This window comes from Eleginops maclovinus, chromosome 4 (genome assembly GCF_036324505.1).
Source record: "Eleginops maclovinus isolate JMC-PN-2008 ecotype Puerto Natales chromosome 4, JC_Emac_rtc_rv5, whole genome shotgun sequence".
NCBI lineage: Eukaryota > Metazoa > Chordata > Actinopteri > Perciformes > Eleginopidae > Eleginops > Eleginops maclovinus.
In genome coordinates this window covers 20023600-20049230 of record NC_086352.1, presented here as the reverse complement: position 1 = coordinate 20049230, position 25631 = coordinate 20023600, and the positions used below count along the sequence as shown (strand labels likewise).

Sequence of the window (25631 nt, the reverse complement as noted above, 5' to 3'; positions counted from 1 at the left end):
GAGTACAGTACTTCGTCATCTGGAGTCATATATATACTTGAAAAGAGGTACGCAGGTTCGTGCCTCAGCCAAGTGACTGAGGACTAGTCAAAGATATGAAAAGAATATCAGTTGTTTTGTTGTTCCATAAGATTGAATTCATGTTGTGAATGTTTAAGTAAAGCAATAAGTTATATTTGTCCTGTGAACCATGACGTTGTTTTGGAAATTCTTTGTTTACCTTGATTTTCTTTTTTAATAAAACAAAATTAAAAAGATGAAATCTTCTCTGTCGTTGGTTCCAAAAACAATGTTTAAGCAGAATGCATCAGAAGAGAAGGATAAGTTGTTCAGGTGATTTACATCCTCATGAATATTTATTTGATGGTATCAGTGGAATGGAGCCTCACTGGTCATTGGTTTTACAGGAAGGAAACAAGGTAGTTAAGCATGTTTTTCTGAAGATGTTAACCATTAATCCACCAAAGGAGTACAAGTACGCAGTTTTTCCACCCAATTTAAACTCCTCTCACACTTCTCAGAAGGAACACACACATCGCTTGGAGAAGGTAAGGCACAACATCTTTTGTTTCAAATAGGATCATAATTTAATGCTTTAATGTAATAGTTAACTCATGTTTCGTTACTGTAATCTTTGTGATCTCCTGCTGCTGATGTGCTACAGCTTGTATATAAAGTGTGTTTTAGTACTTTAGAGGTTTGAATTTAAATTAATTGATTATATAGGGCATTACTGTTACACTGCACCATAGCCTGTTATTTGGTATTGCTGAAACAGCTGCTTATTTGTTGCTTTCCAATAAGATTATACTTTTTGCAGCCAACTTGATTTTAAGCTTTTCCCAAATCAAACATGGCTTCATTGGTCTTCTATACACTGTGATAGTGGGGCCTCAGATGTTGCTTTAAGCAACTTTACACATGGTCAGTAGCGGTTTTGGGCATGGGCGAAGCGGGCATTTCGTCGGGGCGGCACGAGCGAGCACTTAACATTTAAAAAAAAAAAGTCATCTGGGCCGCGGAGCAGTTTTCTATCTATCATATCAAACTGTGTGGGGAATTGGCAAATTGGCGCCCCCTGCATCTGCAGGACCCCCTGCTTGCTGAGAAGGTGCGGTGCACAGAAGCTGTGTGAGAAGGGGAAAGGGCCCGGCTGCGGTTGACAGTTCACCCCTGGGTCTCCTAAATGAAACGGACAAGGGGGGAATGGGGGATCCACTGTATAGAGCAATGTCACTGTCACACCTCGACTTTCTTCCAAATAACGCACATTTCATTATTAATATTATAATTACAGGCCTATAATTCCTACACGTTTTTGTTTGTCTGAATTGTGTGCATTGATTGATTCTTGAAAAGTAAGTTTGTCTTTCAGTTACATTAATCATCATTCACACATCAGAGGGGGGGGCTCGGAGGGGATCTCGCCCGGGGTGTAATTCCATGTAGAACCGCCACTGCACATGGTTATGTATTTAAATGCAGGCAGTTAGACAAGTAAAATCTGTGTGTATGAAAGATAACCATGGTGGTGAATCAGTAACAAGACAAACATTATGTTGATTGTTGGGCTGAGGCCATGTGGTGCGAAACACTGAAACTGCTTCATCTGCAGGACTCATGGCTGACAGAGAAGCTACGACAATGCTCATCATAGCTCTTATAGTAAGATATAATTTTCTTTGATTCAGGAAATAACTGTTAACTTTAATACTTTCTCATACAAGATAAAGTTACTGTTTGAGCAATTTTACTAAGACACACTAAATATCTTGTTTTCCAGTTGGTGATAATTTACACAATTGCACCATGCTCTGGAGCAAATGTTAAAATAGGCGTCCCTGAAAACTACGATGGTATTTTCCCATGGTATCTGGCAAAGGTAAGGCTTTTCAATTTACCTAAAGTCACCTGAAGTGTTCTCCTTGTGTTCATAGCCTTCTGAAAAGTAAATACTGTCATTTTGAACAAATGAAAATTCAGCCAGAGGATTTAGTTCTTATAGTCGTTTTCATGAGTATACTAATTTAAAATGCAAGGCGACGGCCACTCAAAGCCTAGTTCCTTAATAAGATAAAAACAACATTTTTAAGAGTGATCTTTGAATATTTCATCAGATTTAATTAAATATCCAATGTCCTCAACATTTAATGCACTTCCCTTAGATTAAAGAAGGTTCATAACAAACCTCATGCCAGCTGTTCATTTCATAATGTCGAGGAATAAGGTGAACAGACCATATTTGATTGGCAGAAAATGGAGGTATATTAACCCAGAATTGCGTCAGTCACTTAATTCTCTCCTTTTTGCACTTACTGTAAGGTTTAGGATGTATGAACATGCTGTCGTCTTCACTAGACTATTATTGGAGTGTTCACAATGACCCAGCCTCTGCATTCAATCCAGCTGCAGGAGGGAGGTTTTGCTCAAACATGTCAATCATCATCCCATGGATTATGCCGCTGCATGAGTAACTGCCACTTTGATGGCTTTTATTGTACGCCATCTTGTGTGAAGCGCTGTCATAATTTCAGTCATTTGTGTCGGACTGAGTCTCATTTACACTTTTTAAATATCATGTTAATGGCCGGAATGGAAGACTAGGATAATAACTCTACTTTGGTTTTAAATGGAACGGACATAGTAATTGCTTGCGATTTGTTCAAGGAAAAAGCTATCTGTGATGGATGATTCATAAGAGATGACTACAATTGTTACAATAATTAATTACCTAAATTTTAAAGAGGAAAAGCACTGTGCAAGGAATCTTAAAGGCTGCAGTGAACGACCAGGCCCAATGTTTTATTCAACATCAGGAAGTTGTGTATTTGTTGGGGAATATTTTTAGCAGTTCATTAACACACAATTGATGTACCTGCATGGTTTTAAAGTATCAGGATTGTGTATGTGTAATAAAAGTTGCCATTTTTATTATAATGAGCGTCACCCACTGAATGGTGTGGCTCACTAGTTGTTCTTTTAATAGTTCTCACCAGAGAAACACAGTTTGATCAATTGATTGTTGGTTTTACACAGAAACACAGGCTGATGATTTTCTTAAATAGTGTTCTGTCCTGTACAGCTTCGTAACCTGCCAGGAAATTACACTGACTTGACGGTAACGGGGGATGATGAGGGGATATTCGGAGTCGAAGCTCAGCTACTGTACGCTCTAAAACCACTGGACAGAGAGAAACAGCCGTCATACTCTCTGCAGGTAGCATATTCCTATGTGCCAAATTGTGATTTCAATTTACTATACGTGTCTAAGCTAATGAATAGTTACAAATTAAATAATTCAAGATGCTTATGATAAATTTAACAAGTATATGTTTTTAGAGAATTACTCTTTTAGATTGTTATTTTCTCAAGGCTGCATGTCAAGACTTGAGTGTGTTATTTAAAGACACCTACAGAATGTGTTTGTGTGTTTGTTGCAGGTGTCCTTCATAACATCAGAGCACCGTCAGAGCTTCACCGTTGAAGTGTGTGTCAACGATAAGAACGACAATGTGCCCACTTTCATAGAGGAGAGCATGCGAGGCAGTGTGCAGCTCGGACTTCTCAAAGGTACAAAATCCTTGAGCTGTGTTGCGCAAGCTTTTTCAGTCTGGCTCACCTTTGTTAGTGCTGCTACATGGAATACAAAAACTCATACAGCTTTTCATTACCGGTGAAAAAATGTCTAATGTATCCCTGGAAACAGCATCATACATGTAGCCTCTGTATTAATAGAACCAATGACGTGTCTTACTGGATCAGGTACCTTTAGACCACAGTAAAAATGACTCTTCTGCAAACCTTCACAAGGTGTACCAAAGATATTGTCAAATAGAAAATGTTTATTTTATCTGAAATAATACATTTTATATGTTCTTGGAAGAAATAGGCCCTAACCCTCAACAAAAAAGTCATTTATAGATCCTTCTTTGGAGATAAATTGTTGAAGTACATTATGTTTTTATAAAACCAGATCTCATACCCTTTAACAGGTGAAGAAAATGTTTTTAATCAAGTTGTCTTATGGGCAAATCAGGTATTTTATCTCTTAAGATGGGTTCCAATATAACTAATAAAACCAAAGACATACTACATATATGTGGATTTGTGCTTCCTGAATGGAGGTTTTATCATTTTCTGTGAATTAAGGGAGTGTATATGCTTTGAGTTTGTTTTGGAGGTAGATGTCTGTGAAACAGAAGGTAGCATTTTTTACTATGTGCCGCCCGTGTCTCTCAGGGATCCCGTTCATGCAGGTGGATGCGCTGGATCGTGATGACCGCAACACCGCCCACGCTGAGCTGCGCTTCAGCCTCATAGAGCAGACGCCCAGGATTCCCTCCAGCCAAATGTTTTTCATCAACTCCATCACTGGAGAGGTTTCCCTCACAGAGGAAGGTCAGTCCCAACTTGTGACTGCAGGGAAATATATATATATATATAGATATAGTTTGGAATGTTTGTTGCCATTTTTCTACCAGAGAGCGATGACACATTTAAAATAACCTGCTTATAGTACCATATTTATATAGTGAATACCAGCAGTCATATTGTTATTAGATTTCCTAAAATCTCAAATCTTGTTTTTCGTATTTGCCTCAGAAATCCAGCATTGAACACTTTATTGTTTTAAAAGGACTCAGTTCTTGTTCTATCCAACCTACTTATGCAGAAATATGTTCAAAAAAACATGACATGTTTCATCTTTAATCTTTTTCACATTCTAATTTCTCATTACAGTGAAATAAAATAATAACAGTTATTTTAGGCAAACAGACATATATATATATATATATATATATATATATATACATACATACTGTATTATCCTCGATGCAGTGAAGTGCTGTAATCTGGAGCTATTTCTGTAGCTCCCTTTTTGCCCTTTGTTCTGGCTTGGCAGGAGCTTGATGACTTTCAAACTTGTCCTTTTCGGCCCACACTGCTGCTGAGTTGTCACAGAGCTTGAGCAGTGAAAATTGAAAATGATCTCTTTGATTTTCTACTGTACTTCCAGGCCAGCCGTAAATGATGGTTATGATTACCTTCAAAGTGGGTTGTTCCGGTATTTCTTTTCCATTTTTGCTGGAAATTGAAAATGAAGTGATGAATAGAACCCTCATGTTCATGTTCAATAGCAGGCAATGTGAGTCTCGGTAATATAATGGATAAAAGTCTGCTCTGATTTTTGTGTGTTGCATAAACCATCACATAATCACAGTGTATGTTTGTGTGCATGTATTTATTTTCTTTTTTGTGACTCAAAATTAGTTTTTCCTTTGGTTCCTCTTATTCTTTACACACATATAGTATCATGTCATTAAACAGGGCACTATATACTGTATACTGCAGATGCGTTTGTAAAGAGGTTTATTCAGAAATTAAAGTGAAAGAAAACACGCAACAATGATTATTTATCATGCAAACAAAGATTGAAAAATACATACCACTCCAAGCCCTCCATGCCCACGGACAAACATATTGTTTATTATGCACAAATATTCAAATGGAAGTAAAGGGAATTTACGTACATGCAACATTCACTTACACAACATTTGTAAAATAATGGATATATTTACATTTTGTATAATAATGTAAAAGAATCTTACTATGTATAAAGCAATTGGTAATAATGACATTAATGTTTTTAATTTGAATAGTCTGACTAGACAAATTAGCCTTGGATAGAAACCCTACATGCAACATTTAAAAATAAATAAAGAATCATATTGTTTCATGTAATCCACTGTGACTGCCAGGAGCCTCTACTCTGGACCCTGAGATGTGCGGTCGTTACAAACTCTTGGTGATGGTGAAGGACATGGCTGGGAAGGCGAATGCTTTCTTCACCAACGGCATCGTTACGGTGGAGGTGACAGGTAACACTTGGGCCTCGCCCGACCCGGTACGACTTCAGGAGAACCTCCCGGGCCCCTACCCCATCCCCATCTCACAGGTGAGGCCGCAGAGACCTGAACAACATGTGTTCACTCTGAAACATAAATCCACCACTTTAACATGTAAAGTGATTTAACCGATCCTCATTCGTCTACATTAAAACCACTTTTACTTATTTGATCTTGTCCATGCTTCATGCAAACATGTTAGGATAAGTGCTGACTTTATTGTTTTTGCAGGTCCAAGTGTTGTATCGTATTACAATAAAACATACTCTGTCAATAGCCCTGGCCCAGTAAAGTGGCATCGTATTGCCAGTTGCTGTTTTTAGTGGCTCATGGGTCCTCCTAAGTGACCAAACACTGAATTATTGATGCTGTTCAAATGCCATGGATCCTTTCAGCCTAGATCCTGACCGAGTCCCTTTAACTCCCATAATTACTCACACTCCCTCCCACCACCACTCTGAGGGGTATTCTACAAACCTAACAGCTTAAAGGAAAAATGTACCCTTTAAATAGACTTCACATACAGCGTGTCATTTTAATGTAGATAAGAATGTAACACCTGATAACAGCCATTCAATGGGATTATAACAACCAAAAAAGGTAATGTAAAATATATTGAAGTCTGCTTAAACAAAATTATTGATTAATTGATTGAAACAAAAATGGTTAAGAGCTCTTTTTATCATCAATCAAAAACTTAAGTAATTTCCCAACACTCTGGTTCCAGCCTGTCAGTGGTAACACCTACACTATGCACTTTAAAATACGAGTAAATTGAAAAAAGACATATTACGACATCATTGTATTATTATTTTCTGGCAATGTATAGAGCAGATGAATAATGGAGAAATGTAATTTGCCAGATAATTTGTTTATGACGGTGAATGTCAAGTGCAGCCCTACTTGCCACTGAAGTTTGTTAACATTGTAACAGAGTACACATTTTGATTCTGAATAATAGAAAAGCTACAAGAGTAACCATGGTGATTTCACAAAGGCCCATTGTTAGATCGAAAAATGGAAATCCTGTACTCAAGAACATTTTGATGTAGTCAGTCCTGAAAAGCACATTTTTAAGCCCACTCAATATTTTCTTGTGGAATGACAAATATCCATATTTCAATGTTCGGATTTCCTCTAAAAAGAAATGTTTAATTCTTACACGAGTAATCACATGACTGCGGCACAATAATATACATTCTGTTTGCCTCAGGTTTTCCTAACATATGTCTGTCTCTGGTCTTGTCTAACCTTTTTTTTAATATATAAAATAAGCCATATCAGCTACAGGTCTACAAATAACTCAAAAGCCCTTAGTGTTTTGTGACACGTGAAGAAAACAAATAGCTTGCAGGCTAGTGGCAGTTACCCTTTGTGAGGACACTTCCCAAATGTACGCCTTCATGGGACAGAAACAATCTTCATTCATTCACAACAGAGAACTGCGGAAACAAAGAGGATTGTAAGAGCTGAACGTGATGCTAAATTAAAAGCATTGTGCAGGTTTTGAGAGTCGCTGTGGCCAGTAGGTATATCACAGTACCTCTCCCTCCTCTTGTTTTCTCCCACCTCCCCCACACTCGCCCTCAGCCTCTCATCTCTCCTGTTTGAACAGCCCCTTCCACCCACTGAAAACGTGTGGATTCACACGAGTGGGCACATTTGATTTGTTTCTTTTTCTTTCATAGTTTTCAAAGAGCATGTTTTAATCTACAATATCATATTTCAGTCTCAAAGGTTTAATATCTAATAAAAAAAAGCCCTAGCACACAGCCTGGTGATTTGGAAGTATGCTTTTTTAATAATTGGTATGTCCTCAAATAGCATCTGTCCGTCTTTATGTAAATGAGTTTATGCAATAATATTTAACTGAGCAGATTTCCTTAGTGTATCCACTTACACCAGCCTTGTTTCTTCCATTATTCAACTGTCTACATGAAAATTGTTTAGTTACATCCTGAATAAATCACTAAACTGGATTAGTTGAACTGGGATGTTTACTAGGGGGAAGCCACATCCCGCCCCCGCTGAGTGATTGTAGTGTGGTGCTCAGTAGGTGGTAGGACTAACCGCTGTTATGACACACACACACACAGACATAGTCATGTTCAAGGGCCCACTCTATGGATCTCACCTCCCCAACTGTCTCAGATGAATGGAGCAGTTATGTTCACATCTACTCATCTGCAACAAATGTTATCTTTTTCCTGCTGTTCCTCGTCAATGGTGCGACGGCATTTTTGACAGATGCTTAAAAAATCTGATGAACGTCATGTTTCTCTGCCATCATCTCCCATACAATGGTTTTGAGATTGCTGCTGTGATCAATTTCACCCATTCTGCAATCAGATCAAAATAGGCTGTTGCTGAAATTTTAAATATTAAATCCAGGCATTTGTCAACTTTTACGTCACTGGAGCTATTGAGGTTCATTTAGATCTGTTATCTATTTCATATTACTGATTGCCTGCCTAAAACTTTGACTATGTAATCCAATCAGCAGGACGACTTAAACTCAGTAATGCAATCTGTTGAGACTTTGGAGTGGAGGAAAGCCTGTGAATGAATGAGTCAAGGACATTAACAGCATTGAATTGACAGTTTTCACGGTCAAATAAAATCAGATTATTTGTTGCAGAAGTGGTTTGAGCCCCACTAGACTTTGACATGGCCCCATAATCAAAATGTAAAAAGATACTTCAATGTGTTGCTTCAGCTAAAATAAGTCACAAAAAAAAAAAAAAAGTCACTTTTTATTTCAATAACACCAAGATTTAAGGTTCTATGACCGAAATGTAATGTTAGCCTTTGATCAACACCTATCTGCTGATTGTATTTAACCCATCCTAGTACTAGGAGCAGTGGGCAGCTATCGTGCAGCGCCCGGGGAGCAATGGGGAGGGGGGATTGGAGGTGTCCGGTGCCTTGCTCAAGGGCACCACAGCAGGGCCTAGGAGGTGAACTGGGACCTCTCCAAGTAGCAGTCCACTATCCATATTTCAAGTCTGTTCGGCGACCCTACGATTCCCAGTCCAAGCCCCTACTGACTGAGCCACTGCTGGACAGAAAGAAAATGCACATTTTTCGTTGTACCCATTTAGTAAGGTGATAATATATCACTGTTTTGTTAACCACTTGTTTATGCTGCCCTCAAGAGGTCAAAAAAACATTGTTTTGTTTTTACCACAGACAATCTTTCTTTCTGTCTCATCAATGCTTTAGTCCTGCGCTCCAGCCAAAACACACACCGTAGTTGTAGCTGTCATTTACTAACGTCAACGTTCACTGTTTTTACTGGTGATTTTACACGGTATAAAATGCCTTTATTCCCTCCAAGAAATTCAGTATTTACCGTATCAGTATTTCATATCATACCTATATTTGAGTGATGTTCTCAAGCTAGTAAATCTTACAAAGCCCATTATAATTTCTCAGTCTATGGTATTATATTGCAATTGATATTTAGAATTATTATAAAGGCAGCAAATGATAAACTGCCAATGTTTTGATTGCAACAATTAACAAAACAGTTTCAATTTGTTTACATCTACAAAATGTTCCAGCTGTGATATTTTTAATATTTCCTGATATTGTGTTTAATGCAGGACATTGTATTCTTTGCTGTCATTCAGCAGCTGATTACTCCCCAGTACACATGTGTATGGAAAAAACACACGCACACAAGATACGCTCTTGACGCGAGAGACAGAACGTGCTCTGCAAACTGGGGGAGGCAAAATATGACTTCATAGATGTTTTGTTCAGATCTTATACAGAGCAGTCACTGATCATTAATCAGTTCTTTAAACATATCTCTTCAAAGTTCTGAGCTCTAGAAACACACCATAACAGCGAGAGGCAGCCAGCTGTGTGAAGCGTCTTTATGTTTACAGAAGCACAGTGTTTGGGCAGCCATCTCCAAAACAAGGGAGGAGTGTGTGACAGGGAGTTGAGGAGATGCATATGCCCTGGGTGTGCATCAGCTGTGCTGGGACTGGGCCCCTCTCCTTCTTGGGTGCTGTCTGATGGCTACCAGGGCCCTTTCAGCCCCGCTGCACAGCCCACTGTCAGGGGCTGTAAAGAAGAGTGGAAAATCCCCTTCAGCCTGCTTAGTTAGTTTTGGCTGTGCTCTCTGTTCCACATCATTGTCAGTGCATTTGGTTGGCTCCTTATCATGTAAACAAATGTAGCTTAGCTTTCTACTTATACATCATGCAGGCCTGAATAGCTTTTTTGGTTTATACTGCATGACACATTTCCTGTTGCACTCGATTAAAGGACACACACATACATTTTCATTGTAAAAACAAAATAGAAAGACTTTATAATGTTTCCACATTTCTACATATCAAAATGTATTTAGAGAACTTTGGGTTTAGTATGTGTGCGCCTATGTGTTTGTTTATGTAGGTCAAATGGAGTGGAAGTCAAGCAGAGTACAGTCTGGAGGGGGAGTTTCCAGAGATGCTCTTCACCATCAGCAGAGAAGGAGTCATTTATCTCAACGCCCCTCTAGACAGGGAGACACAAGACCAGGTCTGTATGAGTGCAAGCTAAACATCTCCAGCACTAATAATAAATGTCAGTTTATAATTACTGTTTAAAGCGTCAAAACATTAAGACTAAATGTGCTACACTGTTTCTTTAAGACTAACAGGAGTAGATTTATTTCTATATTTGAACTCTGTTATGTTATGTTGTGTTTGTTTTATTTCAGCTTTGCTTTAATTTGTATGTAAACTTTGCAATATGTTCTTGTTCTCAAAGATCCACATTAAGAAACGACAAATTCACACGGTATCTGTTGTGCAAGCTATTTAGGGATTCTGTGAAATTCATTCACTTTTTAATCATTATAAGGAACCAGTGATATGGATTCAAAAAGCTGTAGGATTCAATAAAGTAGCAGATGTAATGGCCTAAAATATATTTTTTCTCTTACAGCTTATTGATTTCATAAAAAGAGGGGCCCTGCTACAAATGAGTCTAACAAAGCTGAGCACTGAGCAGAAGAGAGTCCTCCATTATTTTGTTATGACAACTAATACAACAATGTATATATATATATATATATATATATATATAGAAAGCTTTATTCAATATCTTCTTAACTTACATTTTCTGCAAATAAAAATCAATCTTTCGTTCGTTTTAAAACGTAAGCTGGTGAGAGATTTTAATTTTGGCCCAAATGCTTAAGTGGCCAATAACCAACCCTGGAAAACTGAGGTGCATCATTGGATGTAATACGTTTTTCAACACGTGCTATAAGCATTTTGCATCATTTATATTCTGTAGTGACACTTTTTTTTAAAGATATTTTTTGGGGGCTTTTTTTGCCTTTAATCGGATAGGACAGTGGAGAGTGACAGGAAAGTGGGAGAGAGAGTCGGGGTGGGATCCGGAAAGGACCACGGGTCGGAAATCGAACCCGGGTCGCCGGCGTACGGTGCAGGTGCCCCAGCCAGTTGCGCCACGGCCGGGGCCTTCTGTAGTGACACTTAATGGAAAGGTGCAGAGAACTACCCCTGGTGATGAAAGGGTTGTAGATGCATACATACCATCAATCCAAAAACGATTGATAATCTGTAGACATGTTGAAGAGCCACTAAAAGCCACATTTCTTTTTTTCTGAATACAGCTCCATCAGTCTGTACCTTTCATGAGTGATAGTGCACTTCTGATGGATTCTTTTCACATTGTCGGCTTTGTGCTCCCACCTGCTCTAGTTGTAGAATGATGAATGTAGAAATGCCTATTCATGCAAGTTGTTCCTCTTTTCAATCCATCTATTTTATTTACCAGCCTTACCCCTTTTGCAGGATCCTATATCCTGCAGTAGGAGTGGCAGCCTGGTCTACTGCAGGGCCACTTTATCTTTTCCTTTACCTACTGCAGAGACAAACAATGTGTTTCTCTTTTTGTCTGGTCAGTTCCAGATCAGCATTGTGGTTGAGCGTCCAGATGGCAGAGAGATTGCAAAGCCTGTGGAGTTGAGGGTGATGGTGGGCGATGCCAATGATAATAGACCCACTTTTCCACAGGCCCAGTACCACACTGTGGTCAAGGAACTGGCTGCTCGAGGTAACTGACAACTTTTTATATATTATAGTCGATAATACATTTGAAAATTGAACGTTATTTACTCACAAACCTCAACTCTAGCAATACTCTCATAACCCTGGGATGATAAGATGTCAAGTCTGAATAAGTTGGTCATTTGCGAAAAAAAATGCAACAAATATTTTGAAATCTTAAGACTTATTTGGAGTCTTTTTCACAACAAGGTAGAGGAACACCTCGTTGACAGGACATAGCAGTGATAAAGATGCGAGAGGGCCAGATAGCTTTTATGAGAGTATATTGGGATTTTTGCCAGGAAAAGCACCCGGGGGAAAGCACCCTCACTCACACTGATGTTTTAAAACGTTTGATTCTGGGAAATTAATTATAAAGAACAATCTGTTATACTTAATGGAATTACTGTGAGGATTAATCAAGCAAGCTATAGGTTTATCCTTCCTTGCCCTTTTTCTCACTCAATGCTCTCTGTGACTAGAATTTTGAGCAGAGGGATAAACGTTTTCAGTTCTAGCCTTAATTTCAGAAAGTCTGAGAACCTGTCCTAGGTGGGAAGTAATTGTTCCAGATTTATACATTTACACAAACAGTATGGGGAAAAGATTGTGCATTTTTTAATTTTGTATGTGAAAATGGTATATTCTCTTCTATGGTTGTAAATTAGTTAGATACTCTCATCTTACAGAGTGCTTTACATTTTTTTTACTGCTGTATGTTTTCCCAGGGACAGAAATCCTGACAGTGCAGGCAGCCGATAATGACGATCCCAAGACGGACAACGTGCGGATCTTCTATCGTTTAGTCGGACAAATTCCAGAGAGTCCTCGAGCCCTCTTCAGAGTGGACCGTGACTCGGGGGTCATCTCTGTGCAGGCAGACAGTATGGAGGGCACAGCCCCTCAGTACACCCTCACCATCACTGCTGAGGATGCCAAAGGTGACTTTGGGTTGATGCAAAAAATACAGCCTTCCTAATGTTTGGTTTTGGTCCTTTTATATCCCCGCTAAGTCTCACAAAAGAGTCAAAATGCCCTTTTAACTTGACTTGTCTCTTTAATTTTATTTGCTGGGATTTCCCCTTGGCAGAGGTCTGTGTCTCTGAAAACCTTTTATTGATTTCTAGGAAAAAAGGCATTAGACTTTCTGCATTATATTACATTATAGATTCAATGACATCTGTATTTTTAAATACTAAAATAAGAAAGTATTCTTTATTTATTGTTCTAACTTTATTATCTGGTTTGCTTAATACAAATGTAATAAATAAAGACCCTATTTCTTCTATGTCCTAGACTGTGCTTGTATTATGTAGACAAACATAGACTCATACCCTTAACAGGTACATTAGTTGTGTTTTGGTTATTCTCTCTCAACACAAATAAGAAAATCTAATTTGTGGAAAAGAGCTACATTTAGTGTCCTGTAAGAATATAGTGCGTCCCTTAAAATAGACTTTGTAGGGACAAGTTTCCAATCAGCATCCCTATTATTTAACTGGCAATTGCAGACTGCACAGCCAATCACAATTTCATCCAAATGTCAGTAAAAATAAAGAAATTGTTTTCAATAAAGCTGCAAGCTTTTGTGGTGACATAACAATCCATGTTGGAGGAGAGACAAAGGAAAGCAGTGATAAAGAAAACACTTATAAAGCTGTTACTGTACCAGAGGGTAACATAATGTATAGATATTTACCAGTGCATGTATGCTGTGGGGTGATGGGTAATGTGGTCTGCTTGAGTCATGATCCAGGTGGTGATGGAGGCAGGATGATGTTCTTGCTGTTCCTTCACAATATGTTAATTGCATGATGGACTGACACTGAGTCACTAACAGAAGCTTTGATGATTTCCCTGGCAGGTCTAAACAGTTCGTGCACTGTTGTGGTGACAGTGCAGGATGAGAACAACAACCCACCAGTCTTCTCCCAACATGAGGTACGAGCACATGTTTAAATACGCTAAAGCAACTGTCTTCTCAGGTCACGATGAACAATACTTGTTGATGAAAAGGCAGGCCAAACATCACAGGCCATCATAAATGGCTGTTAGACTGTAGACTCTTAATCTGCTCTACAGGTCACTGATCTAATTTTCCTGGCGGGAAACTAGATATGCTCTCTAATCTTAGGCTTATAGCGATGGCAGCATGTTATTGGAGGCAGTTTTATTCTGTTCTTTGTACTCAAAGTGGGCTGTGTTCTTGGAGTTTAATCTGGGAAAGCTTTCTTTGGTGACTACTTTTCACTTTTTAATTCATAGTCTAATGAATTAACAAGATAGACAATATGTAAGAATGTCCTCACAGCTATTTCAATCACATAAAAGTCTGCATCAGCTGTTCTTTTTTAAGAGCCTGCTTACCGGATTGAATATACACAAGAGAGTTAAAGTAGCGCTCCTGCTAAAAAGAATTCAACAAATTCTACGTACTTTCAAGGTGGCTGTATAAAAGTAACTGTTAGTGTTCACGATTGATATGAGACAGGGGTTTCCCTTGTTTTGTTGCATCTGCTGGTCTGAAAAAAAGAGTTCCAAACAAATGCGGTTACAGAAAATCCCCTCACTTTTCACCCACATCATAATAGAAGATAAAAGAGTTTTGAGGGTTGGGAGTTACGTGGGACAGTAATAATAGAGAACACAATTCTGGCTGTATTCTCTGTCAGACCACACTGACACTGAATAGGCTGCACAGACATTATGAGTTGTGAAGGAACATTTTATTTTGAGCAGGGAAGGAAGTGACTGTCTTTAAATGTAACAGCGGAAATTGTCTATAAAGCTTCTGCTTGAATATCACGACCAATAGCAGGATAGACATTGAAAAGATGTGGATAAAATATTGTGCAATATATCTTTTATAACATCTGTTGTTTGGGCATTCTTTGTGTCCTTACTCCATCCAATTAGCATTTAAGTATATTAACCAAATGTTTTTTCAAGCATTGCTAAAAACGTAATTTTCATGTTGAGAACAGTTGCTCATATAATAGCTGTACCGCACACACACACACACACACACACACACACACACACACACACACACACACACACACACACACACACACACACACACACACACACACACACACACACACACACACACACACACAAGGTGGAAAATGCTCTTGGGCAGGTCATGCCTGAGAAGAGCAGCTTTTTCCGTGGCGATGTGGAGGCAGTGCTATGGGGAGATGTGGGAGGCGAGTGGTGACAGGGATGGGTTCAGCGACCCTGTGGATGGGGCAGCTAGATCAGAGGCAAGGCTGCTTCACTAGAGGACATCTGAAAGAGCTGATTAAATGGCTGTCTGAACACACAGAGGTGTGGGAATAAAGGTTAGCTAACACTGAGAGGGCAAGAAGGAGCAAACATACACTCACATGTATACAAACATAGTGTCACGACAGTCTCTTTTCTGTCAGCCAGATGTTACTTATTATGGTCAAATGCAAGAACAGCTGCTATGGATATAAATATTGAATTGATGTTTTTTCACATTTAGTTCAGCTGTTTATGTAGAGCCATTTGAAAATATAGTGTATTGGTCAGCTCTAAGCTACCCTGCCTCCAGGATGTATCTAAGGAACAAATATACATTTGAGAGATCTCTGCTAAAATGTGTGTATGTAGAATATAATCTGCTAATCCAGTGTTGGTCAGTCACTATAAACAATATAGTCATGTTTTACATTTTAGTCTAATGTATTACTATTGTATACATTTGCACCCTCAGGGCATTTCTACAAAGGTGGGTCTCAAATGATCGATTGCTGCTGGGTAATGTAATATTTCCTGTCTCATTCCTATCAGTATGGGCCCTTTCACATCCCAGAGGACGCTCTGGTGGGCACCACAATAACAGCTGTGCTGGCGGGGGATGCAGATGTTCGAGGAGGAGACAGCTGGCAGGTGGACTACCGTTTAGAGTCCGGTAACGAGGAAGAGGTCTTTACATTTGTGACAGACAAGCAGACCAATGAAGTCTCACTCATCCTTTCAAAGGTAAACAACACACGTCATGCTGTGACCTCGTAACATGGTTTCAGCACCCTATTGATTACTGTCCTCACACAAACATGTGATGTTTTTTCCTTTATCTTGTTTGGCACATGAGGGAGTACAAATACATTTCTCCTTTCAGAAATACATTGAAATGTCAAGGGCAAGTTTTGGCATGATGGCTTGTGCAGTGACGAAATAGCAGTCATATATAGATCATATCATTTTTTTAAGGACAAGGTTTTAATGTCAAAGTTTGTCCATGCGGCACTTACAGAAGGTTCGGAGGAAAATATTCTAATTCTTCAGTCTGACATGCAGAGTCCAGATGACAATGTCATATTTTAGGCCAATAATCTGTGCTGTCCTCTGCGAATCGCCTGTCCCACATAATCCAGAAGGACGTTTTGGTGAGGCATAAGCGGACAATTCGGCGTGTGTATGCATGTGTGTGTTTGCGTGTGTGCGTACATGCCTGTGCGCTGGTGTGTGTATGTGTGTGTGCCTCCAATGGTCTGCTCTCGGTAAGTGGGCCATGCAGGAGACTATTATTTTCAACCTCTCAGTGGGAGAGACAAATATGATTGAACTGTGAGCGGCAGACGCTCTGCTGAGAACAGGAGATGTTTAAAAGCTAAAAATGGATGATGTATTTCTGAAGATTCAACCTCACGGATATTTGTTTTTTAGAAAAAATGATCACTTCTGTCCCCTTGAGTTTGTGTTTAAAGCTCTTGTCGTAGGCCTCGCCGCCTCCGTCCCCCTAAGTGCAGACGTTTCAATCGCTTCAGGGATGTGTAACCTTGTTACATATCATGGTAACCAACTTTTTGTCAAGGGATACTGTTGTTTAATTAGCTGTCTTTAACTAAATATAGCTTAAATTCTTCACATATAAAGCTCCAGGGGATTCTCTTTAATCCACTGGAGCTTGAGAAAATCTTTAACTCTTTGTCTTACAATGTGAGGTCAGCGCCCAAAGGCAAATCTATTCATTATTTGGAAATAACACACTGTTCACAGCCCATGTAAATAATTAGATTGTGTGAGCATGCACTAATAGCAGTTTACCACACAGGTTAGAAGCTGTCGTTCGAGGTAAATATATAATGAACCAAAAGGATGTGAGAGGAAACAAATTAGGAGGAGAACAAGAAACGCTAGACATTAAGTTGAATTTACAATACTTTATAAACAAAAGATCAAGGTAAAATAATGTTTGAAGTTAATTAGAGATTTTTATAGCAGTTCAGTTAATCATGGTAATGTATTATGTAACTTTAAATAATTAATTAAAAGTTATCACCAATACAATCCTTAGTACATTACCTAAACATTACCTTCAATTACCTAAAATTGGGAGTCATTGCTCAGAAGTGTAAATCTTTTAATCTAAGAAAACTTAATTATATGAGAATGATGTTTGCAGGAAAAAATGGTGTAACTTTAATCACTTTAATTACAAACAGATTTGTTATATTCCTAATTCTAATTTAGAAAATGCTATTAAAAATGTAGGATGGCTTATCTAAAAGTGTGGTGATGGAAGAAATAGAATAGCTGTTTTTATAATGGCTGTTTTTATAACGGAAGAGCTGGCAGAGAAGAGAGTTAGGCAAAGATTTAATATGTAAAATGTTTTAAATGTTTTAAGAGAACAAGAAAACTGAAAAGTGTAAAACTGTAAAGACCTGAATTCATAGATTGATATATCAAAAAATATGATAATGGGCTTAACTGGGAGGCCAAAATTATTATTTGAAAGTCCCAATTAATTGTTAAGGGTGTCAAAATGTAGAATGTCTATAACATGTCAAATGAATTAAATATTCTTTTTAATGTATGTATGTGAAAGAGGTCTTCCATAGTGACAAACACATGGAGCAGTTATCATCTGACTTTGCGGTTCCCCTCGGCTTAATGGAGAATTTAGGGTGTTTGTTTTGATTTTCTGGCCCACAATTGCTCATATGTTGGCTGCAGCAGGTAGCTGTTCTCATTTTTAAAAAAAAGCTCAAAGACCCACTGTTCACAACATTAGCAAAGTTCTGTTGAACAGAAGTTAGAAAGTCTGATATTCCTGCAGGAGTTGGTGCTGAGCAACCGGGAGCAAATTTATGTAATCAAACTAACATTCATCAGGTTGAAACAAACAAATAAATAATGTTCCTCTGTATCTGCTGGATGTGAAAATGAGGAACTGTTGTTAATATGCTTACCATATCAACTTAAAAGGTGATATGACATTAATTGGAGCCAAATTGTATCTGACAGATGTGGACACCAACACACGTGCTCTTATGTCAACAATCTAAAATATATCAAAGCGATTCCTCAGGAAAAGCAAATTTAAGGCCAATAATAAACACACCCTCCCCTAGATTAATAGTGACATAAGAAAAGAAAAGAGAGAGATAATGCTCTAAGGCACTCTCTTAAATCAAAATTAGTGACTGACAGGCATATATTTATATCCTTAAGAAACAGAGTTACAAAGGAAATCAGAGCAGCTAAATCAAACTGCTTTTTAAGTCTCCTTCATGAATCGAAGTCTGCATAACCTGACAGGGAAAGCCCATAAAATAACAAAGCAGCTGGAGATCACTGCCAATGGAACTTTATGTAAGGGAACAGCGGAAGACTATTTTTAATATCCATTTTGCTAATTCTGTGAGGCTGACTATCCACAGTCCCCAAACTGGTCATATATACTCATTACCTATTTATACCACACAGCCAGTCTTCTCCCTGACAGAGACTTCTGAATCCCAAGTTATTTCTATAATTTCTTCTTTAAAAAAATCCAAATGAAAAGACATTTTTGGACTGGATTCTCTGTTTCTAAAGAAACATGTTACCACTTCCACAGGGACAATTACTAAAATAATGAACACTTCTTTTAGGGAGGGGAAGCTCCCAAAAGACTGGAAGTCAGCCATCGTTGTGCCAGTCCACAAATCCGGTGACACAACTGATGTGAACCCCATGCAATTTGGCTTCCGAGCCAATCATTCCACTGAGACCGCAAATTGTTTCCTTGTGGAAATTATAAAATCAAAAATGGACAAAGGAGGTATCGTTGGAGCATTCTTCTTAGATCTTAAGAAAGCTTTTGATACAGTCAATTACAAAATACTCATTCACAAAATGTCTTACTTTAATTTCTCACCCAGTGCAATAGACTGGATGAGCTCCTATCTGTCAGATAGAGTTCAGTGTGTAAGGGCAAGTGGCCAGACATCACCACCCCTTAGGAATGAACTGGGTGTACCACAGGGATCTATCCTGGGCCCAATTTTATTCAGCCTCTATATGATTTGCCATCAGTGTGCACTGGATGTGAGGTGCAAATGTATGCTGATGAGACTGTCATATATGTCCATGCAAAAACCAAGGACCAAGCTGCTGCAAAACTAAGTGATGCAATGGTACATGTACATAAATGGCTTACTGACTCACAGCTATATCTAATCGTTAAGAAGACAGTCTGTATGTTTTTTAGCAAGTCCAACTCTGTATCATACTGTGAACCTAAGGTTTTTGTGTCTGGGGAGGTCATTCAAACAGTTTCACATTTTAAATATCTAGGTATTATCCTTGACACTACTCTATCCTTCAAAAACCAAGCGAGAAAGGGAATCCAAATAACTAAATACAATCTAGAATTGAAAATAGTATCAGCACGTGCAGACATGTGGTTAACTGTAGAGCACAGCCTCGAGAGATTCTATGAACATGTGTTGCTGCACGATGTAGTTTGATGCGTCACTTCCAGTGGCGGCAGTACTCATGCACCCTCCAAGGTCTGTGTCTCTTCTCCCTGGCAACAGAGACGCACTTCTGCCAGAGCAACGTGATGTCAGGCAACGCTGGTTTTATAATGTCTTGTTTTAACAGAACACATTCAGGGGAAAAATAGACAGTAAATACCCGCTTCACATCAAAAATATTAAAGAATAGGAATGCGATCCATCAGCCTTTAATTATTAACATCCCTTCTCAAATCTTTGAAATCTAGAATAATGTAATCTTTAACTAAGGACAAGTATTCAAATCATTGACATGACTTTAAAACTACATGTTTAATCAACACAGTTACTCTATTAGCTTTTTTTAAATCAAAGATCTATACATTGAATTCCCTGTAATGTCATATATGTTCTATGTTAATCCAATCGTAACCATGAATCAAGCGCATACAGTGGTATTTAATATATTATCACATGCATTGGGAGATGATTTCAGTGCAGTATAATGGAAAATGTTTCATTTGTGATACAGTGAATCAATTGGCTCATTGCTCTGTGATGGTGTCTGGTTCATACTGAAAAAAAACTAACTATAAAAGCTGTTAAATCTAGTTTCCTTGGAGTTGCTATAGGGGACTGGACAGTGTCATTGTTTTCTTTAATGTGTAGGCGATTTATTAAGTGCTTATAAATGGAATTACATTCTCAGAAAATATAATACTTTCCTCACATTTATTTCCATTGGTGACACACACCAGAAAAAAATGAGCATATTTGATGTCCTGGTTCATTGGGAACTATTTTCTTGTGTTTTTATAAACTAACACAGGTCTTGGACTTTGAGCGTGAAAGTGAGTACATCCTGGTGCTTAGCGCTCAGAACCCAGTGGCTCTGGTCCGGGGCCGATACGGACCTGCATCCACGGCAACAGTCTCCATCTATGTGGATGATGTGAATGAAGGTCCCATTTTGTCTCAGAGCCATTATGAGGTGACCGTCAGAGAGGGAGAGGAGCCGGGACGGGTTATCGCCACCATTCGAGGTTACGACCCCGATTCTCACCCAATCAGGTAAGCCTGGGACAATGAGTATTCTATGAATAATTATCTACATCTTTCTAAAGTTGTTTTTTAACAGATGTTTTTACACTGTTCTTATGTGCAGATATTCTCTTCAAGGGGACACCAAGAAATACTTTTCGATAGGGAAGTATTCTGGTGAACTAAAGACGGTGCAGGCCTTGGACAGAGAGGAGAACAGCACATACACCATGGAGGTTATTGCAGTAGATGGGCGTACGTTTATTTTCATCACTATAAAAAACACATCTATTTGATTTATTATAATTTGCTGTGAATTATTGACTAAATGTAACGTTATTATATTCCAAAAATATAAATAATATTAATTGATGAGTCGATTGTCATACATATTGAGGCTGTGGTAATTTTCCTTTCTGAATGATCTTCAACAGTCTTTATATATCTCCACATTTCCTGCTAATAATTGACAGGAAAATACTTAAAAGACACAACTTCCTACACAAGCCTGTACACATCCATTCAGATAACCAGTGAGTGCTAAAAATATAGATGTAGAAGTTAGAGTTGTAGGATATTGAGATCGAATGAGAGCATTAAGAATGCAAGGACACAGAAAATAACCCAAACAACGAGTTAAGACAATTAGGCAAGGAATGAAAAAATAATGAATCATATCAAGTCAATCATCTGCATTTGTTTAAGGGCACATATGTTCAACATCTCTTGTGCTCCTCTTAGGAAACTCTTCTTTGTCTGCATCCACCTTGGTGACGGTCCAAATCCTGGATGTGAATGATAACAGCCCAGTCCTGGTTGGAGACTATTCCTGGAAGTACTTGTGCACGCCTCGCTGGGAGGACCAAGCTCTGGTGCTGGCCTCACGGGACAGTGATGGGCCGCAGCATGGGGGAAGACTGAACTTCTCCCTGCGCAGTGATGCCACAGTCCGACGTAACTGGAAACTAACGCCAATTAATGGTGAAGTGAATGCAGACTTAGCCAACACGATCAACCCACGACAGACAGTGTTAGTCTTTTTATTCAAGCTGAAAAGTGAAGACAATTAAGGTCACATTGTATGGAGGACCTACTTTAGCTTTGGCGGGCCAACCAAGCTGAGATTAATTGTAGCCAATAATCAAAGCGTAGACATTTATAATAAAGGTGTTTCAAGTATCAATATGCCCAAGTACTCTGGTGTGATGCTGTGTGCCAACACGCTCTCAGAGCCAGCCAAAGAGAGCTGCTAAATGGATGTACTGTATATATCAGACCAAAGAAGAATCCTTAAATCCATCACAATTTCTAAATCAAGTCCTTCCCATCATATGGACAACTTAATACATTATTGTGTACTTTGAGATGGTTTATGGACCAAGTGAAGTGCCAAGTCCAACTTGCTAAGAAACAGCCTGCTTTTAAATAATGCAAGAGTAAGGGAATTCATTTATTGGAGACGACAGTTTGATGTCATCCAGCCATGAGGCTGTGCAGTGTGACGTTACTGATAAATGCGTTTTTAAATACACCCTGTGGACAGCAAGTTTTCCCCAGTGGGCTAAATGTTTTGAATTACTTTGAATTATATGAATAAAAATAGGAGATATGACATCCATGAGAAAGAAACAGAGCGATCTGGCCCTGAAGATGTGCAAATTGCCTTGTCCCTTTGAATCTGCATCATTTTGTCAGTATTGTCTGGGAAGCTTTGTCTGCCTTTGTAAACTGCTAGCGTTGGGCACATTTAATAGAAACTATTTGCTGCATTGACGTCTGTCATTAAGTCATTCAAACAGCTCAACCACTTCCTCTCAGAATTTCTTATCTCCCACTTTCACTCCCCTGTTCCTGTTGGTATTGATTGAGCCCGAGCTGTAATTATATCTTCTGTGTAATTTCTTTGCCATCACCGCTGGGTTCCTGCCAGCTAATGGAGGCTAAAAGAGGAATCTCCCAGAGTGCTTTGCACATGGTCTCAGCCAGTAACGGACATACCCATAAATGGGTACTTGTACAGGTATAATGTGTGCTGGTCTACATTTTGCGTGACATAACCATAACCTCTCATGAAAAGGAGAGCGTGTGTGTGTGTGTCGTAGCCATTCATCTCTAGTCTTTCACAGCCTCAAATGTACCATGTTTAAATAATTGGCACTTCTTTTCAATTCAGTTAATGAGGCAGCTCACTCTTAATCCACTTACATTCATTCTTAATGGCTGTTCATAGCAGTGAGGAGAGAAAAGTGACAGATCCACTCTTAATGTGATGCGTTTGAGACCGTAATATATAAAATACTTTTTGGCATGACAATCCTCCAAAATACCACTTGGTTGGTAGGTAGTCACAGATCCAACCTTTGCAAGTGTCACATCAGAGGTGAAACAGTGCAGCTGGAGGATAATTTACCAGCATGCACACGTCCTGTGTCACTGAGAGGCAAATGGAACATGAAGGGGACTGATGGTGAGGTGTGAGCGTGAAGTTTAAGACTCCCAGATAAGAGTTCAAACAGCCTGATAAAACAGTTCTCTTTACTGGACGGGCTTTTACGTCATGCACCCAGACGTGTGGTTTTGACTGATTTACAGAGATAAGATACAGAGTCACACACTCCAGACCCCTCTCCATGCACAGATCTATTAGTCCCTCCAATGTGTGTGTTGCCTTGCAGCTTTATGCATGTGTGTGCTTGATTTTTATTTTGCTAGAATAAAAGAATTGTAAAGTTGTGTTGCAGTTGACACGTACAATATAGGATGATCATCCATCAAATACAATTACTAAGCAGCATACACTTTTTTATTTTTCTAGCATCATATGAAGCACTGTGGTTTTGAATTTGGGCTTGTTGTTGTTGGGCGGTTGTGCCTAACCTTGTTGTAATTTAGCACTTTTGTTGTGTCATGTATGTGTTTTGTCTTTCAGATACTCACACCAACCTGTCCCTGAACATCCCATACCTTGCCCCTGAGGTGTACACTGTGCCCTTTACCATCTCTGACAGCAGCTCTCCTCCAAGGAGCACCTTCATAAACCTGCCAGGTATTACATGCTTTCCTGCTGATGAGCTAAAGCAAACACATGGAGTCTACGGAACAAAAGCGTACGAACAATCAATAGAGATTAACCTCTGTGTGTGGCAGCACGTCCCAGCACTGTTCTTGTTTAATAATGATGCAATGGAACGTTACACCAGGATTGTGATTACACAGATCTCTTAAGACGGTGCTCTGTCCACAGCTGCTGACATCTTATATGCATTACCCAAAATAACGCAAAAGTCAATATCTACAGGCTATGAAAACCTTGAGTTTTTACTTCCTGTTATATTGCATGCCTCCAAATCTGAATTCCTTTTATTCATCCAACCGTGGGGACATTCTCTATATAACATTTTCAAAAAATAAAGTTTTCATACATAGTATATATCAAGTATAGTTGAACAGATAAACATTTCACACCTTTCATCTGTCAACTGCAGAGTTTATATTAAATATATTTCTAAATGAATCTTCCATTTATTATAAGCGGAGAAGTGTTTTTTTTGGTTGGAGTAAAGGTTCGTAACTCAACTTGTTTTGGCGACTCTGTCACAGTACAGTGATAATAATTGGCTGTGAGTCGTATTTCCTGTTTACTTAAAACTACTCAGTTGTTTTCCCCATTCCCTCTCCTGTTAGTGACAGTGTGTCCCTGCAACGTCAGAGGGAACTGCAAAATGGCTGCCAAGCAGTTGCAGGGCATGCCAACTATCCAGTCTGCAGTAGGGATTCTGCTTGGCACCTTTGCAGTCATTGGTAAGTAGAGAGGGCGGTTGAAAAAGTGCTACTATAGCTAAGTGCTCCTACTAACAACAACAACAACAACAACAACAACGGTGCATTCAAAACTCCATAACAAGCTTTATAAAAGTGTTTTTAATAGTCTCTGTTTAGTGTACTGCATTGCATTCAATTTTTCAAGGCTGTGTGATACTGTGCCTATTCAATGGCATTTACAGACTAAGCAACAACATAATGATGTGGCTAAATTCTGAGTGTTTTTTTTTTTCAGGAACTATTCTCATTGTTGTGTTTGTGAGACTCTCATACAAAAACCCAAATCAACCGAGCAAAACAAACCAGGAGAGAGTTCCCCTGAAGATTTCTATCTGATTAGGATGAGCCTGATGATATTGTGCCTCCTGCTCGCTGCCTCCGTCAAAGGGATCAATGTAATAATGTTGCTTTTAGGGCACTGAGTTTATTATGTGAATGTCCAAAAGTGAATGTATATTTTAGTTATTTGATCAAACGTCAGACGTTCTGACCTGAGAGCAAAAGTACAAGACATTTTATATGAGTCTAGATGTGTAATGTATATTAAATGCTTAGGGCTGTACCTGGGACAAGATGTTGACTTGTGTTTTAGGTTTGTCTTTTTTATTGCTATAGAACTGTTAATTTGTTAAACATTTTTGCCTTTTTACTAGAAAAGAGCGGTGGGGCCATGGGTTGTTCTAACAATTTGAAGAGTTTCAGAATTAAGGCATAATATTTAAAGTAAAAAGCTACTATATTTCAACGTTATTCTTAAAATAACTTTTTGTCTAACCTTGGCCCAAATACTCAGTTTATTTACACTGCATTGTTTTGTTGTTCATTCATGTTATACACATCTGGTGATTGAAATATGATGCTATATCTTAGATCTTAGATGTTACATAAAGATAGTTGTAAAACTATAAGAGGAAAAATGCTTATAAATTCTGGGTTTTTATTTCATCTAATTTAACACATACTTTAAGAATTAAACCATGTTGTAAGCATATCTGCATAATTTCATGACTTAAAATCTTCACTTCTTA

General features: G+C 38.7%; 1 protein-coding gene across 2 annotated transcripts; it reads left to right on the top strand.

The window, feature by feature from the left end:
- The first annotated feature begins 8 nt into the window (after positions 1-8).
- Positions 9-25631, top strand: cdh16 (cadherin 16, KSP-cadherin). Of its 2 annotated transcripts, none has more exons than XR_010165712.1 (18): positions 9-548; positions 1616-1665; positions 1784-1882; positions 3083-3217; positions 3441-3570; positions 4240-4398; positions 5760-5956; positions 10317-10442; positions 11840-11990; positions 12712-12924; positions 13848-13924; positions 15803-15994; positions 20570-20811; positions 20906-21036; positions 21523-21811; positions 23711-23827; positions 24466-24582; positions 24839-24896. XR_010165712.1 is itself a non-coding variant. In XM_063882388.1 (18 exons), exons 2-18 carry the CDS (start codon positions 1621-1623, stop codon positions 24937-24939), a joined length of 2472 nt encoding a protein of 823 aa, XP_063738458.1. In that variant the 5' UTR covers positions 9-548; positions 1616-1620; the 3' UTR covers positions 24940-25631. The 2 variants fall into 2 exon arrangements, 1 of the variants encoding a protein (XP_063738458.1); XM_063882388.1 differs by having other exon boundaries at positions 21523-21762; positions 24839-25631.